Source organism: Channa argus, chromosome 17 (genome assembly GCF_033026475.1).
Source record: "Channa argus isolate prfri chromosome 17, Channa argus male v1.0, whole genome shotgun sequence".
NCBI lineage: Eukaryota > Metazoa > Chordata > Actinopteri > Anabantiformes > Channidae > Channa > Channa argus.
This window is the reverse complement of record NC_090213.1, coordinates 11,432,958-11,446,916: the sequence shown is the minus strand read 5'-3', so window position 1 is coordinate 11,446,916 and position 13,959 is coordinate 11,432,958. Positions and strand designations below refer to the sequence as shown.

The 13,959-nt window shown below is 39.4% G+C and overlaps 2 protein-coding genes across 2 annotated transcripts; both read left to right on the top strand.

The window, feature by feature from the left end:
- The first annotated feature begins 1,169 nt into the window (after window positions 1-1,169).
- Window positions 1,170-6,079, top strand: tmed10 (transmembrane p24 trafficking protein 10). The gene is made up of 5 exons (XM_067482102.1): window positions 1,170-1,391; window positions 2,370-2,490; window positions 2,895-2,968; window positions 4,310-4,436; window positions 4,674-6,079. Exons 1-5 carry the CDS (start codon window positions 1,215-1,217, stop codon window positions 4,793-4,795), a joined length of 621 nt encoding a protein of 206 aa, XP_067338203.1. The 5' UTR covers window positions 1,170-1,214; the 3' UTR covers window positions 4,796-6,079.
- Window positions 6,080-6,692: 613 nt separating this feature from the next.
- On the top strand, window positions 6,693-9,872 carry eif2b2 (eukaryotic translation initiation factor 2B, subunit 2 beta). The gene is made up of 8 exons (XM_067482101.1): window positions 6,693-7,208; window positions 7,555-7,675; window positions 8,515-8,666; window positions 8,833-8,996; window positions 9,104-9,199; window positions 9,271-9,408; window positions 9,494-9,560; window positions 9,678-9,872. Exons 1-8 carry the CDS (start codon window positions 7,037-7,039, stop codon window positions 9,833-9,835), a joined length of 1,068 nt encoding a protein of 355 aa, XP_067338202.1. The 5' UTR covers window positions 6,693-7,036; the 3' UTR covers window positions 9,836-9,872.
- The last annotated feature ends 4,087 nt before the right edge of the window (window positions 9,873-13,959 follow it).

The window sequence follows — 13,959 nt, the reverse complement described above, 5'->3', positions numbered from 1 at the left end:
TGTACACAAAATAAACTGCAAAGCTCAAGACTGTTACCATAATCATAACATGTTACCATATGCAAACAAAATAATCTAAATTCAAAAGTCCATAGCTTTTAACCTTGGCAAATTCATCTAGCTTAAGGGTCAGCATGTAATATGTATCTTATATGTACAGATTGAGATATCAATCCCAATATCTTTATGTTCCCAGACTTTAAGCCCATGTGGTTTGGTCTGGTGTTGTCACGCAGCTGATCTTACTTGCAGTTCAGCCTGTTTTGTCCAGGGTCCTTTTCACTGCACGGGGCACATATATGTCACGGTAAATTGTCCGCACTTTTATAGCACTTTTTTACCTATTTGGGCCCAAAGCACTCCTTCTCGGTCACCCATTCACACTCACAATCACACACATACTTACACACTGATGCCCAACACTTACTGGGCGCAACTAAGTTTGGTTTCACTTTCTTTCTCAAGGACACTTAAATGTGTGACTGGAGGAGCCAGGTATCAAACCTACAGCCCTGGGATTGGTGGACAACTACTCTACCTCCTGCTCCACAGTCTTCAAAATAGTTATTATTATTTTGGAGCTTTGGAATGTGCTAGAAGAAATTATCGTGTTAAACTGTTCATGATATTAAGCTTATGACTTGAATAATTGTTTAGATGTCCTGACAGTCAACCTTGTAAAAGAGTCTAACTAGGATGACTCTTGTGGTCCTTGTTGAGTTGGCAGTGTTCGTCCTGGTCTTACATTAGGGTGGGATTGTCATCATCCACTCCTTTTAATTATTACCCCTGACTGCCTTCTGAACCTGCTGCACTTCGCTTACTCTATCCTCCTCCTTAAAGTCACAAGAACAGTCAAAGCTTTTGGTTGACTGACCTCTCCACCCAATAAGACACATAAGAAAACTTTATGTGAAAGTATTGGAGAAAGTATTTCTTCTGGCTTAGAGAACAACTTCCAGGAATGAACTACTAACCAAAAAAGGCAGCCAACCGTCCAGACATTCTAAGTCAAGCTAACAGTATTACGTATTTTGGCCCGCGCACACACAGTTTGACCTCACTTTAACCTCACTGTGGAGGAGTCGGTAGCTGGAGTAGTTCTCCCTCCAGGCCAGCGGCGGCGCTGGAGCGCTCGGTCAGGCCGGTAAGGTGAGCTGGAACTTCGTGTTAAGCTGGTGGGCTGGCACGGGCTGGTTGGTCGTTTGGTAGCCATGGCTCGACTCGCTGCGCTACTGCTGTTACCGGTTCTTTTTGAATCGGTATTTTCAATTTCTTTCTTTTTACCGGTGAATTCAAGAAAGTGTTTACGGGAGGAGATTCACAAAGACGTCCTCGTCACGGGGGAGTATGAAATAACCGAACAGGCGAACACCAAAACGAATCTAAAGGTGAGCACAGACCTGCGGCAAGCAACAGCTAACAGGTTGTGTTAAGGCCTAAATGGCCTCAGTTTAGCAGGATCTGTGTTTCAATAAGATAGTGGTTACACGATAATCAATAGCTGATGTTAAATGTGAGTAAATTCTCGGTAGTATTCGCCTTTAATTGATCGATCGGCACAGTATCCATCCAAGGCCCCCGAGTAACCGTCTTCCTGAATTAGTGGCTATCTAAGCTAACGTCAGTGCTTGCAGCGTCAATAAGAGTAGTTTGTCGTTATTTGGATTTTGATATAAACTCAAATTACTATCACACGTCAGAACGGCAATTTGATCGCCGACTGTGAGTAATTATTTCGCAATCGCTGTGTGTTAAATTATGTTAAATAATCCCGGCAGTTTCAGCGTCTCGGCTCTTCTGCTGTTACACGTCAGTCTTATCTTCCATTCAGCTGCCACACGCAAGCTAGCTGCATTAGCACGTTAGCCACATGCCAATGACAGTTTGTTTTTGATGGTATTCATACGCTATCAAGATTTCATCATCAAACAGTGCAGTCTGTCCGCACACTGCAACTAAGACGTCTCATCGTCATTAAAAGTAGTAGTAGTAAATATTACTTTCTAATCAGTCTCTTTGTTCCAACAGCTGCCACCCAAAGACCAGCATCGATAATTTGCTGTTATTGAAAAGGCAGTTATTACTTTTAATGTTTTAACCTACTTTGAGGTCCCTTGGGTCTGCGAATTACCACACATCTAAATATGTTGTATCTTTAATACCTGTATATTTAAATAAAACTGTAATCCAAAATATGCCACAAATGATTTGCTAATACGATTCCTCTGTGCTAAAGCTGGAAGTAACAAACTTGCATAAAAGTATAAATCAGCAAAATTTTCACAAATGATTTACATTTTTCCCACTTTTCAGTCAAACTCTACACTTTTTCTTAAAATGTGTGTTCATTTTCTTTAATCCTGTAGATCACAGATTCCTCCAGCCACACTCTCTACTCTAAGGAAGATGCAACAAAAGGGAAGTTTGCATTCACTACAGAGGACTATGACATGTTTGAGGTGTGCTTTGAGAGCAAGTCACCCATGGGTAAGTGTGTCAACCAACAAAACACGGCAGCCCAGAGGTGCAAAATTATACAGAAATATTATAATACAACTTTTATCATAAACACAGGAAATTATTAGTATATGTGATCTGGGGGTTAGATTTGTATGATACTTTTTGCTCCACTATGTGTAAAATGGAGTGGCATCGAAATTTAACTTTTGGTGAAAGTACTGTTTTTGTATTTAAACTGGCATGCTCTGTATTTTATGTTTTTGTTTTCACAGTAGTCTTTGCATTCAGACTTGGAATTATTTCAAAGTCATCATGTAGGCATAATGAGAAGCAACTAATGAATTATAAAGAAGTGAAATTACAATTAAACATCTTAGATAGTATGTACATGCTTTGAGTAGGATGCTTAACTCTCTGGTCTTTTCAATCAGGAAGTGGAAGAGTGCCTGACCAGCTGGTGCATCTGGACATGAAGCATGGAGTGGAGGCCAAAAACTATGAGGAGGTAAATATGGGACTCTTTGTTTGCTTTGGTAGAATTATGCTATAGATAAGTAAAATCCATCTGCAGCTTGTAGACTGGGTCAGTTTATGTGGGACTGGTCACTGGAGGTAACTGTTCTGCTCTGAAGAACTAAAGAAAACCACAGATTAATTATAACCAGTTAACAGCACATTTGAGTCTGATGGGGCTATTAGAGTCTGATTTGAACCTTGGTTGAAAGTTCTTTTAAGAAGCTGGTTGTCAAACTCAAGATGATTAGTGGAAACAAGAATGTAATACTCCAGTTCTTTATTAATAGCAGCAAAACAGATGGCTTTTGCTGCATTAGTAGTTTGCAAAGTGTTTACGGTCAACATAATGTAATAATTATAAAGTATCAAAAATTAGGAAATTGGTGGAAGTTATTTTTCTTATATAGGGACTTATTAATCATCATCAGATACAATTTTTTAGTAGTTAGCACTTGGCACTGTGGCTGCCACAGGAAACACTTGTTAGAAGTGTTAAATGTTTGAGCTTAGAATCGCCTTTCTTTCCACACATTACTTTTGAACACAGGTGTGTGTGTTCAGGGAAAATTCGAGTGGGCTGTTTGTGAGTAGGGAGGCAGAGCCAGACGTACACTTGTATTTACCTACATAGATGTGTGTACACAATTCCCACACCCAAGGTGTTTATATTAACATTATCGTGTAATGTTATCTGGTAATTACTCTGGAAAGAGTTCCTGTTAGTTGCATTTTGCTTGAGAATGTGTAGTTGGCTTGTGCAACTTGTCATTCAGTGTGTGTGTGTTTTGTTTTTGTTTTTTTAATTCTCTGCATTTTTTTATCTCCCATGCATGTTGGATCTGAGGCAGATATGCGGGTCCCTAAAGATGCCCTTCAATTTATTGCTATGGTTTAACATAGACCAAACCTCCATTGCTGTTTAATTTTTGTCCTAACAACTCAAGAATTGCACACAAACACATATAGACTGGGTGGTTATTTTGTTTGATGTCTTTATCTTTTAAAGTTGTACAGATACATACATTTATGTTGCCACAGTCTCACCACAAACCAACCACACCAGTTTTATTCAAGATCAAGATCCTCTCTTCTCACACAAAGTAGCTATTTGATTCCCACCAAATGGCCTTGTTCTCACCAGTTTAAATGCACAGGAATAAGTAGACAGTTTATCCAAACACAGGGGGTGAAGTTGTTTCACAGCAAAGAGTGACACCTGCTGTTAAAAGCATATAATGGCACTGCTTATATAGTAGGTACTACTGCTGACTTCTCAGATCACATTTTTGGTGGTGTAGGTAGCCTGTACCCTGTATTTTGTTTCCTCTAGATTGCCAAGGTGGAGAAGCTAAAGCCTCTTGAGGTGGAGCTGAGGCGACTAGAGGACCTGTCAGAGTCAATCGTCAATGACTTTGCTTACATGAAAAAGAGAGAGGAAGAGATGCGGGACACCAATGGTAAGAACATGACACAGAAAAGCACATAAATAACCACAAGCAATGTTTACAAAATGTGTGGCTTATTCTTTTCTTGAATGTTTGTACTTTCTTTTTTTTCCTTAAGCATCATATTTTTTTATCACTTAGGGAATAAAAGTAAAGTTACCTGTGTATTCTTGTGTATTAGTTCAATGTATGAACTAATAAAATGCTACTAGCTGACAACATAATGATGGCTCTTTCATCATTCTGCAGAGTCCACCAACACACGTGTGCTGTACTTCAGCATATTCTCCATGTGCTGTCTCATTGGACTGGCTACATGGCAGGTCTTCTACTTGCGCCGCTTCTTTAAGGCAAAGAAGCTGATTGAGTAGAGAAACCCCTGGCTCCTAACCTTGGGGAAAGCTGCTTACCAGTCAGCCAACACATCCCAACAACCACCCTCCTTGGACTATCTTCAGCAAACAACAGCAAGTGGGGTTGAGGGGCTCAAATTCTAGTTTTTACAGCTGTGAGAGAGAGAGTACCAAGGTTGCTTTACCTGCTTATTTAGTGGTTTAAAACATGAAAAGCACTGTGGGGAGAAATGCATTGTGAAACATGGGAGGTATATGTCATTGTCTTAAAGATGCATGTCCATTTCCATGGTACTTCGCATTTCTGTCTACACTGTTTTGAATGTTGCAGCCCACTGAATAAGAACTTGTTTCTTTAATCGGTTGAGAAGTGTTTGATTTTGAGCTCAGATTGAATGGATGTGCCATGTGCAAATGTGTTTTGCCCTTCTGTTAATGTACCCATTCTTTGCCACACCAAACTACATCCTTGGTGCCCTTTTGATCAAGTCAAGGCTGTTTTGAAAAAGTGGTTTGTTGTTACTTTAATGAGGAAATTGGCAACCACTGAACCCTGTGTTATGTTACTTCATTTGCATACATGTTCAGTAGCTAAATTTACCATGTCTTTTGTTTGTTTTGTATATGCTACTTAGTTGCTTCTACAGGTATATTTTTTGGGGGGTCGTGAGTAATATTCTCTTAACTATAACGTAGGTAACTTCCATTAGCTTTGGCACGTTTTTGGGACATCTGAATATCTAATTTGTTACCCATCAAATGTAGACAAACCAGAAAACCTTGTTCCTAGGAAAGAGTTTGCAGAATCTTATGTAAATGGCTATGACCAATTTAGCTACCTGATTTGATGATACTGTTCATATATACTTGTGCAAGCTTCTCTTATCAAAGTGCAGTGGATACTTTTTTTTTGTTTGTTTGTTTATAAATAGATGGTAAATACAAATGCCATCAAAACATTTTCTGGAACATATTCTGAGTTAAACACTTTTTTTTTTTTTTTAACCCATTGGCACATTTAATAATTCTTGAGTTTTTCAAAATATCAAGTCCCAATTACAGTACATTGCAGCTCCATCCAGTGTGCTTCTTTCTTGAGAAATACTTGAGGCTTGGGTTATGTTAAAATATGGGTGGTTGCAAATATTCAGACTGTTTTCAACAGTAAGTAATTTAGGCATCTGTCGTGGGTACATTTTTAACAACATGCGCATTGTGCGCAATCAATGATTTTTATGTTGACAAATTTTGTAAATTTGTGTTGGGCTTTTATTCAATAAAATATTGGATGGATTTACATTAGCTATGGTGTAGTTTTAACTGCTTTTTTTTAATGTGTGATGCTGCATGGGCTCTAAAATGTAGTTTTGCCATTTACCAAAAAACAGGTGGTAATTATACATGGAGTGAGTGCTGGACTCTAATTAGAGAAAATCGCATTATTATGTTGTGTAAAAGATAATATAAATATTATAATATATTTAAATGGCAATGGTTGATTTGGTCACAATGAAGTTATCAATCTAGAAATGTATTTTCTACGTGTTAGTAAGGACAGTCATCGTGAATACAGGTAATTTATTAACTGCTTCTCCAGAATGCCCCCTAACTGTTTACACACCTGTTCGCTTTGAAAAGAGGATGGAGTCCTCACATTTGTTTGCAAGTGGCTTTAGATAAAGCTGTCAACGCTCAGTCTGAAGTCGTTCATTCAAAATGCAATGGTGTACGTGTTTGTGTATTTAGGTTACAAATGGCATTTCCTCTTTGTTGTGCTGCATTATGTTGACCTGTGTCCCTGTTATAATGACATGTTACACAGCATAACATTGTTAAAAAGAGCAAAACAGTTTAACAGCATCACACCCTCCAACATCTATTTTCACATGCAGATTGATTTGTTCTCAGTTTAAACAAAAACTGCACATTAAAACTTTTATAAAGGGATTAGATTAATTTGAAATGACAATAAGTTTAGCTAGGTCTATCTAACAAACTAGCAAGTAGATGTAAATACACTGATATTTTTGACAAAACGTTTCATCAACTTCAATTCAAATTACAGGCGGTTACTGGGGGTCTAACGGAAGCAACGCATTGTGAAGGGAGTTCACTGCAACGTCGGTGCAATGTGTCGTGACGTTAGCGATCACCCGGATGTACTCCTGAACTACTTCCTGGCTTGCATAGGAAAACACTGAGCTACCTAGTATCCACTCTGACACATTGCACACCAGCTCACATCGTTTAATAGCAAACATGCCAGGCACTGACAGAGAAACAGACCTGACGGAGAGAACCGAAGCGTTCCTCTCCGACCTGAAGCGTGGAGGGAGCGGGATGGGACCGCTGCGGGGCTCTGTGGAGACAGCTCGAGAAACGACAGCCCTGCTCCGCAGAATCACAGCCCAGGCCCGGTGGAGCAGCGCAGGTGATACATGCTACGCTTTCTCTTACATTATAGAGTAACATACTTTAGATTAGTGCAGCTACTTAGTTTGAAATTTTTAGGGGGCTTAACTTAAATCGGCTGTAGCATCGGTAAAAACAAGTAGTATTAGTTTGACAGTAGCTATTCATCAGATGTGAGACGTGGGTTTCGTCTTTAGATTAAGTTAACTGCTGACTAAGCGAGCTAGCAGAGTTGAGACAGATACTGTACATTTGGGAAGTTGCAACATGTGCAGTAGAAAACAGTAATAGGAGTTGGCACCTTTGTGGAGTACTGTGTCAGTTACAGGTTCAGTGTGTGTTTACGCTAAATGTTATTCTTTAAGGTGATCTGATGGAAATCATTCGTAAAGAGGGAAGGAGAATGACTGCTGCCCAGCCCTCAGAGACCACTGTTGGTAACATGATCAGACGAGTCCTGAAGATCATCAGAGAGGAGTATGCCAGGTGATGAAACTAGTGACTGAAAAGGCTATAGATTGACATAAAGTGATATATGCTATGGACACAGATCTGGATTTTTTTGTTTTGGCTACAGGCGGCAGAGACGCAGAATATTCATGTTGGCTGCAACTATATGCCTTTATCAGTGGCAGATACTGTAAACAAAGCAGTGTTTGTTATTATTAGTCAAATGTTTGTTTTATTTTTGGTTATACGTTTTATGGATTGATGTGTGGTTAGGTTTCTCTAACTATGCCACGAACAAATTTAACTGCTGCTACAACACATGAGATAACCTGATCATTTTCAAATTCATAAGCGTTAGTTTAAAATTTATATCTAGATAATTTGGCTGCAATTATACAAATGACAATCACAATCAGAACAGCTTTCAAATACAAGTAATTCCAGTATTAGTATTTTAGCATTTACTTAGTTATTATTAGAAACTAGAATTATTGGAACTATTGGAATAAAGAAACATGTCATCTGTTGGAGCTGTGTTTTTGGCTGATGTGTGGAAAACAACGAAGATCTAGAGCACAGACAAACACGCTGACCCAGGTTGCAGACTGACTGACACTACACATGAGTGAATGCAGTTCACTTGTTGAAAATACAATAATTTAGAAGGTGACCGAAGTTATCGTTTTGTAGGGGCCAGTTTCTTTCAACTGATTTGTGCATTTCCCAAATCACCAGATGGCAGCGAAAGGTTTTTAATTTCAATGTGAACAGACTTGGCTTGTCTAAATTAAGAAAACTATTTTATCATGTGTGCAAATGCCTTACCTGTTACCACTGTATGTATTTTTTCATTCTTGCTATGTTGTTTTCTGCAGATCTGGGGGCAGCAGCGAAGAAACAGACCAGCAGGAATCTCTCCACAAGCTGCTGACTTCAGGAGGACTCAGCGAGGAGAACTTCAGAAAACATTTCACCGCTCTCAAAGCCAACGTCATAGAGGCCATCAACGAGTTGCTTACAGAGCTGGGTACCTTTTTTTTTCTTTTTAACACTCTGTTCATTTATTCACCAACTTATATTAAATATTCATTAATTAAGCTATAGCAAGGTATGGATTTGATCTGTTTAGTAAAAGGTTTCGTTTTTACTGACCTATTTCTAAATATCTTTGTAATTAATTTATTTATTTTCAGAGGGAACCACTGACAACATTGCCATGCAGGCCCTTGAGCACATACACTCTAATGAGGTCATCATGACTATTGGCCGCTCTCGCACTGTGGAGGCCTTTCTCAAAGATGCTGCGCGCAAACGCAAGTTCCATGTCATTGTGGCAGAGTGTGCCCCATTCTGCCAGGTAGCTCAAAGACATCAACAGTTCAAGAAGAAGTTTGAAATTATATATTAATGTGGAGGAAAATGTATCTTTAAAAAGTTGTATCTTTTCTGTGTGTCCCCTACCAGGGACATGAAATGGCAACCAGTCTCTCAAGAGCTGAAATAGAAACAACAGTGATTGCAGATGCTGCCATATTTGCAGTCATGTCCCGAGTTAATAAGGTATTTAACGCAAAAAATCCATTAAAAACAGTCATAAATCTGGGTTAACCTCTATTAGCGTCTCTCTTCAGGTCATCATTGGGACGCAGACCGTTCTTGCTAATGGAGGGCTGAGGGCTGTCAATGGGACACACACTCTGGCCCTTGCAGCAAAGCACCATTCAACACCTCTGATTGTTTGTGCTCCCATGTTCAAACTCTCACCTCAGGTAAGACAGTGGTGCAGTTCCAGATTCAGATTCAGATCATTTTTGCTGACAACAGATGGTGATAAAATCGCTTTTGTGTCCTAAGTTCCCAAATGAAGAGGACACTTTCCATAAGTTTGTCTCTCCACATGAAGTGCTTCCTTTCACTGAAGGTAACTTCATACTTCATACTTCAACTTTTAAGCCTTTAAAATAATTTTTTCTGTCCTATGTAATCATATTCAAAAGTTCGTGTTTTGATTGAGTCAAAATTCACGGTTGTATTTCAGGTGAAATTCTCTCAAAGGTGAATGTGCACTGTCCAGTGTTCGACTATGTCCCACCTGAGCTCATCACACTTTTCATCTCTAACATCGGAGGACATGCACCATCATACATCTACAGACTGATGAGTGAACTTTACCATCCAGAAGATCATGAGCTTTAATGACTATCACTAACAAATAAAGTAAAATTAAACACCATTACTGTGTTTTTTATGTCTTTTTTGATGTGTGGTGAATAGGCCTTGTAAAACATGTAGAATTCTTGTAGAAACAAGAATTCATTTGAATTTACTAGGTAGTGCATTTTGTGTGCATTCATGCTACAATACCTAACACATGGGGAGTTTTGACAAAACTTTTCTGTATATGTGTAAATAATTTTACTGAATCAACATTTTAGTGATTTTATTGAATAGTTTATATGGGTTTATGAAAGATGGCTTCAATTTGTTTCATAGAGCTTTTTTTAAAATCAAAGGTTAGAAAAATTTCAGTTTAAAGAAATCTCCACAAAACAAAATGTTTTACATTGAGAAAACCCTCAAGCAGGTCATTGTTGCAATTATTTATTGTGTTTTTATACAAAACAAGAAGCTCTACTTTGTTCCAGTTGTACTTTAGTGCCATTTGCAGGACTTGGTGTAGTTATAAGAAATAACTAACAGACAGAATTCTTACTGTATTAATCTCCTTCTGTCCAATATGAGCTTAAAGAACTTGTGTTAGAACTGAACCCCTGTGCTGGTGTAGTTGCTGCTGTTCTCCAGGTGGAGGTGGTGCAGGACAAGCAGTTTTCATGCATAAACAGCTGCTCTTATGATTTGTGATGGGAATAAGAAAAGGAAGCAGTCGTGAGGTGTAAAGATACAACGTGTGACGTGACAGTAGTTTAGCAGTGATCGTAAAAAGACTGGGTCTCGCTGTATTACTCAGGCTGCGCTACAGCGTCTATTCACAGGCGCGATCCCACTACTGAGCGGCACGGGGGCTTTGACCTGCTCCGTTTCCGACCTGGGCCGGTGCACCCCTCCTTAGGCGACCTGGTGGTCCCGGGCTCCCCCAGGAGCACCATATCGATACCGAACTTAGTGCGGACACCCGATCGACATAGTCCGCTGCAGCTCAGAGCTCCTGAGCTCAAACGATCCGCCAGCCTCAGCCTCCCGGTAGCTTGGATTACAGGCGCGCGCCACCGCACCCGGCAAGCAACTTCCGTGCTCATTGGGGTTTTGACTTTTATAAACAGGACGTCATCACGCAGCACGCTGCCTTTGCAAAAATAAAAGTAGATGTTGATCTATTGTATTTTAACATAATCAGAGTCAGGCACTTTGGTGGCAGTTTATCAATACTTAAATAAGCACACAACACATTTTATAATCCCCACAATGTTTCCTGATTGAATGTCACTACGTGGATTCAATCAGAGTCAATCAGTCAAAGTCAACACGAGTCAGAATAACAAAGGAAAATACATTTTTATCATGTGATCAGAAATCCCGCTCATTTTCACTACATTCACCAGCTGTCTGAGATTAGATTTTTACATTCACTGGTTGTGGACTTTAACTTTTCTGAAACTCCAGGGTATTTTCTAATCTTATCAGAAAACATAATGCACGTCACACTCAAAGAAGAAAGAGGAAATATAGCAAACTGTCCCTGATTATGTCCCATTCCTAATATTGGAACAGTTCACACTAAAATTTAGGACACCCACTAGTTAATCTCAAATTTCTAAATCATCTAAATCAAAAATAAAACATTTTCAACAAGGGTTGTGATATGGTCTAGTCTTTTTAATAGCTGAGAAACTGTAACCCACATTTAGAAAATGATCCACATTTATTTCTTAATTTAAACACAGGGAGCGTGTCAAACAAATGGACCAATATAGACATTTAAATGAATACTTTACTGAAAATCTAATACTCAAAATATTATTCAGATTCATGTTGTACTGACAGCAGATAAAAAGTAAACAAACTGTGTTTATATCATAATCGTACAAACGAGAAAAGTTTAACTTTGATGGCTGAACTTAAAAAGCATCTGTTGCTTCTCCTTTATTTGAGCAGCTGCTGTATTTTGAACTACAAACACAGATAAGCTGAATGAGAATGCGGTGCCTTTAAGAGTAACTCAGCAGGGAACACTTGAGTGTTTGCAGTTTTACTTTGCCTGCAGAACATCTGGAGAAGTATTCACAGTGGTGGATAGAGACAGTTACTGTTTAGTTCTAAAGTCACAGTGTTATTGAGAGAAAAGATTCAAGTCAGTGCCTGAAACAAACAGGACAAACACATTCAGTTGAAGTTAGAAAATTGATTAAATCAGAGACAGATAATCCAACTCAGGGTGTTCTAGTCAGATTTGCCACTAATAAAAATCAAAAGTGATATCGATGACTAAATCTTATGGTGTAACTTTGCAACATCATACACACAGGAGATGTTTCCTAACAACATTACAAATTGAGGCCCACTGTATTTCTGTTGTCAACAGTTGTTGTCATTTTAAACTAACAAAACTATCTCCACAAAACACAGATAAAGGCAAATGAAAAGTGTGGTTATGAGTAAATCAACACGAAGTAGTTGAACATTTTAGGTCTATAGTTTACATCCACCCGCAGGACACGATGAGAATTACAGTATTACGTGCTGACTGCGGTTGGTGTAGTTGCTGCTGTCCTCCAGGTGGAGGTGGTGCAGGACAAGCAGAGCAGCTGTTTGTGCTGTTTAGTGATGGGAATAAGAAAATAAAGCAGCAGTGATGCAGCAGTTGTGTGGCGTAAAGATATAACGTCTGACGTGACAGTAGTTTAGCATTGAGCGTAAAAAGACTGGGTCTCGCTGTGGCGGTTTACTTTTCAGTATTGGCACAGTCTCCTCATGAGATGCACAGATTTCAGTCAGAACTGCTCCACATTAATAGAGGGACATAATCTGAGACAGTTTCATACAGGAACATTTTTCTCTGCATTTTTTTTTTGTCTGATATGATTTGGAAACATGTGGGGTTTATAAAATGTGTTTTGTGCTTATTGAAGTATTGATAAACTGCCACCAAAGTGCCTGACTCTGATTATGTTACAATACAATAGCTCAACATCTACTTTTATCTTTGCAAAGGCAGCGTGCTGCGTGATGACGTCCTGTTTATAAAAGTCAAAACCCCGATGAGCACGGACATTGCTTGCCGGGTGCGGTGGCGCGCGCCTGTAATCCAAGCTACCGGGAGGCTGAGGCTGGCGGATCGTTTGAGCTCAGGAGCTCTGAGCTGCAGCGGACTATGTCGATCGGGTGTCCGCACTAAGTTCGGTATCGATATGGTGCTCCTGGGGGAGCCCGGGACCACCAGGTCGCCTAAGGAGGGGTGCACCGGCCCAGGTCGGAAACGGAGCAGGTCGAAGTCCCCGTGCCGCTCAGTAGTGGGATCACGCCTGTGAATAGACGCTGCAGTGCAGCCTGAGTAATACAGCGAGACCCAGTCTTTTTACGATCACTGCTAAACTACTGTCACGTCACACGTTGTATCTTTACACCTCACTGCTGCTTTCTTTTCTTATTCCCATCACAAATCAGAAGAGCAGCTGTTTATGCATGAAAACTGCTTGTCCTGCACCACCTCCACCTGGAGAACAGCAGCAACCACATAAACCACACTCACATCCTTGGCTTGAATTTTCTTCCCGGCTATTATTCCACCATCTTCCAGCGAGTTCAAGCGTAAAACAACATAATATGTAACTATTTAAAATATATTAGAGTGCGATGACCTGTAAGGCCGAAAATAATTTACTTAAAGTTAAAGTACTTAAATAAAGTAATTAAAGCTTCTCCATCCAAAAATTGATTAATTTCTTTTTCAATTTCAAATTGGAAAATTGGTTTACTTAATTACTTGCACCTTATTTGTAAAAAAAAAAACTGATTCAGTCATTGGTTCTATACCTGGACTCTGCACAATTACAAAAAATCTAACTTATTTAAATATGAGTCAAACTTGTTGAGACAGAAACAAGTAACTTACATAAACATTAAAATGTGTTAAATTCAAATACGTCTTGAGGTTGCATATGAGAAGAAACACAAAATTGTATATTTTTATTAGTTTTTACCTGTGTTGTGACGTTCATTATACATTTTCAGACTTTTCCCAATTCTGATCTGTGCAGTCGTTACTGGCCCTGTTATTCCCTGCCTGTCCGACAGGTGTCCTCAGTCTCCTGAGCGTCACCTGTCAACACACCTGCCCATCATTACCCCAATCACTGAACATG

What these genes read in the sequence shown, in the direction of transcription:
- eif2b2 (XM_067482101.1), top strand. Translation starts at nt 7,037, where the DNA reads ATGCCAGGCACTGACAGAGAAACAGACCTGACGGAGAGAACCGAAGCG. An exon ending in GGCCCGGTGGAGCAGCGCAG is followed by an intron (nt 7,209 to 7,554) that starts GTGATACATGCT and finishes TTATTCTTTAAG; the next exon opens with GTGATCTGATGGAAATCATT. An exon ending in TGTTCAAACTCTCACCTCAG is followed by an intron (nt 9,409 to 9,493) that starts GTAAGACAGTGG and finishes TTGTGTCCTAAG; the next exon opens with TTCCCAAATGAAGAGGACAC.
- tmed10 (XM_067482102.1), top strand. Translation starts at nt 1,215, where the DNA reads ATGGCTCGACTCGCTGCGCTACTGCTGTTACCGGTTCTTTTTGAATCG. An exon ending in TGAGAGCAAGTCACCCATGG is followed by an intron (nt 2,491 to 2,894) that starts GTAAGTGTGTCA and finishes CTTTTCAATCAG; the next exon opens with GAAGTGGAAGAGTGCCTGAC. An exon ending in AGAGATGCGGGACACCAATG is followed by an intron (nt 4,437 to 4,673) that starts GTAAGAACATGA and finishes ATCATTCTGCAG; the next exon opens with AGTCCACCAACACACGTGTG.